This window comes from Berghia stephanieae, chromosome 12 (assembly GCF_034508935.2).
Source record: "Berghia stephanieae isolate SIO BIC M18660-M18661 chromosome 12, UCSD_Bste_1.3, whole genome shotgun sequence".
NCBI classification, from domain to species: Eukaryota; Metazoa; Mollusca; class Gastropoda; order Nudibranchia; family Aeolidiidae; genus Berghia; species Berghia stephanieae.
Window position 1 is genome coordinate 20,557,647 of NC_088371.1, and position 5,000 is coordinate 20,562,646.

The window sequence follows — 5,000 nt, forward strand, 5'->3', positions numbered from 1 at the left end:
TATCACAAGAACTCACTGCTATTGTGTTTGAGTGATAAAAAATATATTTTTACGTTAGTTGGGTGTGAAGTTTTGGGGAAAATCCTGAAAATGGCTGGTAAGGAGAGGGTTAATGGAGCTAAGATCAAATAACTACGAAACCAAAACACGTTTAAAGCATATCTCACAGGACATGAAAAATTCAGATACTTAAAAAGTTGTCAGATTTTGAATATGAATTTTAGACTTTAATATATTTTCATTGACAAATGTTTCCATTAAAAAAAAAAACCCAAAGAAAAGGTGAATTCCTAATTGTGATGACAACGAAGCAAAAAGAGCATTTGGGACATAAACAAATCACGCTTTGAGTGGATTCTCAATAGTTTGCACTGAGTATGGAATGCAAGCAAAAAACTCTTGATTGAAATTCTAACTCAGGAAATTTCGGCTAGAATTATACACCCTTAACTCACTCAACCCTAACACCGACTATATCCGTAGTTTACACGAGTTACTTTTACCCCATGCCCATTTATTACATTTTTCTGAGACAAATTATAGGCGCAGTATCAAAGCTAATGTTTTTAGTTTTTGCATGCTAATGATAGTTGAATAAAACAATCTATGCACATGCTCATTTTTAATACATTTCTTCAATTTTGAAAAGTAGCAAGAATCTCTAGGACTGAATGAGTTAAGGGGATGATAAATCTAGTTGCTTCCACTGCAACACACTTAAAATTCTCATAATTTGAATGAAGTCAATTTCAGGCATCTTATTTAGGAGAACAACCGACAAATGTTTTTCAAATGAAATACATTTATAGTAACAAATTAGGGAGCAGGCACTTGTATAAGATAAAGATCTGAAAAAGCGATGTGTGATAAAGTGCCAGATAAAGCAAGAGAGGAAACTCTGCATGTCTCACAATGTATCATACACACTTTTTCATATCTTTATCAAAAAAACTCTGCATATCTGTTATTTGTCAAAAATATCAAACTAAGAAATTAGGGAGCAGACGCCGATGGAAGAAAAAGAACTGAAAAAAGTGTGTATGAAATATTAAATATTTTGTTATTAAGATTTTCAATCCAATTTCTTATTTCTTTGTTTAAATTGAAATGTGATAAAGATACGTACCCACTAATAGGATAGGAGTGGGCGTTGAACGTGTTGGACAAATGGAATCCCCCAGTCCTTGTCACATGACCAGGGGGTGCTTTGACCTGGTTCAGATATGGGTTGACTCCAGTGTCTACGGGGAACTCAGAATCCTGAACACGATATAAGGAGGCATTTATTTTTATTTTTTTTAAAAAGAAGTTCTGTTTTGATGTTGGATCTGGGTTGAACACACATTCACATAATATAATATGCAGGTCCAATAACCGAACAAAATTGAGGGCTTGATCTAACATTGTTGTAATGAACAACATTATGTGTTGGTTTGAGAGTATATATGTGACCCCTCACCTCAAAAAAGTATTATGTCAGGATGATTAAGATGCTGAAAATTGAATTTATAGCCAGAAATATCAGAGTTACGTTGAGTTTATATGCTTTATAGAGGAGAAGGAATATCATATTTTACTGTGCTAAATACCAAAGTTTCATATTTTTGACCAGTTAAACTATGATTTGACTTTTTAGCATCTGGTCCATCCCGACATAACACCGTTTTGAGATGAGGGGTCACATATCTCCATTACAATAATGACAAAATCTGGGTTATCAACAAATGAGTACACACCGAGTTGATCCCAAAAGAGTGCATTTTGTAATCAACAAGCATCCAATTTAATCTAAAGCAACTTATTTACTGTACACCACATAGTAAAGAAACCAGGATATATGTGACCTGGTGTCTCAAAACGGTATTATGTCCCAATATATTATCAAACCCTGAAGAGTGAGTTTAGAATTGAAATGGTTTGTTAGAGTTGTATAACATAATATTCTTTATCATGAAGAATAATAGAAATAAATCCAAGTTTCATATCCGTCACTAAAAACTTGATGAAATGATTTGTTAGAATTGTATAATATATTCTTTACCATGAAGAAGAATAGAAATAAACCCAAGTTTCATATCCGATCCGTCACTAAAAACTTGATGAAATGATTTGTTAGAATTGTATAATATATTCTTTACCATGAAGAAGAATAGAAATAAACCCTAGTTTCATATCCGATCTGTCACTAAAAACTTGATGAAATGGTTTGTTAAAATTGTATAACATATTCTTTATCATGAAGAAGAATAGAAATAAACCCAAATTTCATATCCGTCACTAAAAATCTTAATTTCCAATTCCTAGGTCATCCATACATAATTTTTAAAAATAAAAAAAATGAGCTTTTATATCGCACAATATCCACTAAACGTGTTCAAAGCGCTTTACCAGGAGTCCCTGACCAACAGCAACATGTAGCATGTAGAACGAGAAATGATGCCTGTTAGGCAATAGAACAATTCTTTTTTTGACAGAGACAATGTTGTTAACATGCAGGTACTAATTTTACACCAGAGTATGGCGAGAGAATGTGAGTAAAGAGCCTTTTCCAAGGACTAAACTATGTGCTGAGCGAGAATCGAACCCAGGACCTTCTGATCCGAAAGCGAGTGTCATACCATAAGACCATATAGCCGCACATAATACTGCTTTGAGATGGTGGGTCACGTATGTAATCAGATCACTGCATTCTCAGGAGAACACAATGATTCAGATCCATTTTAACATGCATTGTCATGCCATAATTGTTGATATTACTTTTGTTTTGAGTAGAACAGAGGTTTGAGCTTGGAAAACACAATGTTGTAACCAGCATGATTAGCCTTAGACACTATCAAAGTAGTCCTCCTTCAGAGTCTTTCAGCCCTTTGGAGCTGGGTATTAACCCTGGTTTCTATGAGGTGAAAATGACAACAGCAATTGCTTGCTACCTTTTGGATTGGATGCTAATCTATTGCAAGTACTTCCCACCAGATAACACAGTTACACTGTTGGGTGGACAGTGGGGGTTGGAAAAAAATAAAGACTTCACCCGGCTAAGTCCCTTTGTGTGTGTCATTATCATAGTCATCATCATCTTCATCATCATCATCATCATCATCATCATCATCATCATCATCATCATCATCATCATCAACATCATCATTATCACATCATCATCCTCTTATCCACATCATCATATTATCTTCATTATGAGTAGCATTGATGGCCGATTGATTTACTCGGGTGAAGGTGAGAGTAGGGGCGGGTGGGGAGGGGAGGATAAATAGAGCCCTCAATGTGGACTGTCCTAAGCTTGGATAACCTATTTAATTATGTATATTTTATAAACACCACTACCACCAGCCTGACTGCCACCAAGACCACCACCGCCACTTACATTGGGATACCGCTTGAAGTCCTTTGACAGTTCCTTAACGTCTCCCCCGGCGACGTCCATCTCCCTCTTCTGTCGTTCCATCATCAAGGTCTTCTGGGTCTTGCCTTTATCTTGAGATGCTGAGTCGATTTTCCGGGACACTCCGCTACCTAGTAGAATTAAAATAAATCAGTTCTATTACTTTATACTACCACTACAACAACAACATCAACAAAACGACTACTACTACTACTACTACTACTACTACTACTACTACTACTACTACTACTACTACTACTACTACTACTACTACTACTACTACTACTACTACTACTACCTTACTACTACTACTACACTACTACTACTACTACTACTACTCCTACTACTAACTACTACTACTACTACTACTACTACTACTACTACTACTACTACACTACTACTACTACTACTACTACTACTACTACTACTACTACTACTATCTACTACTACTACTCCTACTACTCATCTCAATGATATTGATCTGTCTCTTTATTTTATCATGACCATTTTTTGTCTTCTTTCCATGCTTAGACCACCTTTTTTATTAAAAATTTTTTTTCTTAGTTCAACGGCAAAACCTATCATTTACCCTGAAATCCTTCAATATTCTTCAGGGTGCTCTGCAAACCATTAACCTGACCCACAGCTCTGTCTCTCTCCAAGTTTGCAAGCATCTTCTCCTTCATAGCTGCCTCATAGCGGGCTTTCAGTGCTTCCATGTTAGGTGCGAACTGAGAGTAATGACGCTTCAATCTGTATTGGATGAAAATAAAAATAGATAAATAAATGTTCCGTCCTAAATGTTAAATGTTTCTGTTGATCAGGGAGGGACCCATAGTAAAGCACTTTGAGCACATTTAGTGGATATTGCGCTATATAAAGCAAAGCTCATTAAAAAAAATAATAAATAGATGGATGAATAAAAATTATCAAATAATTGAATAAATAAATAAATAAATAAATAAATATGTGACCTTTCGTCTCAAAATGGTATTAAGTCGGGATGACTAAGATGCTGAAAATTGAATTTGTAGCCAGAAATATCAGACTTAAGTTGAGTTTGCTTGCTTTATAGAGGAAAGGAATATCATATTTTACTGTGCTAAATACTAACGTTTCATATTTTTGACCAGTTTGACTATAATTTGACTTTTTAGCATCTGGTCCATCCGGACATAATACCGTTTTGATACGAAGGGTCACATATATGAATAAAAAATAATAGGTAAATAAATTAATAAATAGTTAAAGAAATAGATGAATAAATAAATAAAAAGATGAATAAATAAATAGATAAACAAATAAATGAATAAATAAATAAACACATAAACAAATAAATGGTTGATGGAAATAGGAGTCATGAATGTACAGTTGTGGAACTTTTTCTCAATATTATATGCATTTTAAAAAATCAACAACAAAAAAAAAAAAAAAAACAAAAAAAACAAAAAAAACCAAACAAAACAAAAAACAAATTGATTCTTCATCTTGATCATTTTGACTTTGACATAACTTTCTTAATATGTGACCCATCATCTCAAAATTGTATTATGTCGGAATATAAATCGGAACCTGAGAAAAAAAAATTAGTATAAAATAATAG

The 5,000-nt window shown here is 33.9% G+C and overlaps 2 protein-coding genes across 17 annotated transcripts in view; one reads left to right on the forward strand and one right to left on the reverse strand.

The window, feature by feature from the left end:
* LOC144958343 (uncharacterized) overlaps window positions 1–5,000 on the forward strand; it is a 280,562-nt gene that overhangs the window by 138,435 nt on the left and 137,127 nt on the right. The gene's annotated exons all lie outside the window — the stretch shown is intronic.
* The window catches only part of LOC144957501 (sperm-associated antigen 16 protein-like), a 25,206-nt gene that overhangs the window by 10,907 nt on the left and 9,299 nt on the right, over window positions 1–5,000 (reverse strand). Inside the window, exons 8-10 of the mRNA XM_078888827.1 lie at window positions 3,987–4,150; window positions 3,380–3,528; window positions 1,127–1,260 (exon numbers count right to left, since the gene is read on the reverse strand). Of these exons, the coding sequence (XP_078744953.1) occupies window positions 1,127–1,260; window positions 3,380–3,528; window positions 3,987–4,150 (447 nt within the window). The remainder of the gene's footprint in view (window positions 1–1,126; window positions 1,261–3,379; window positions 3,529–3,986; window positions 4,151–5,000) is intronic.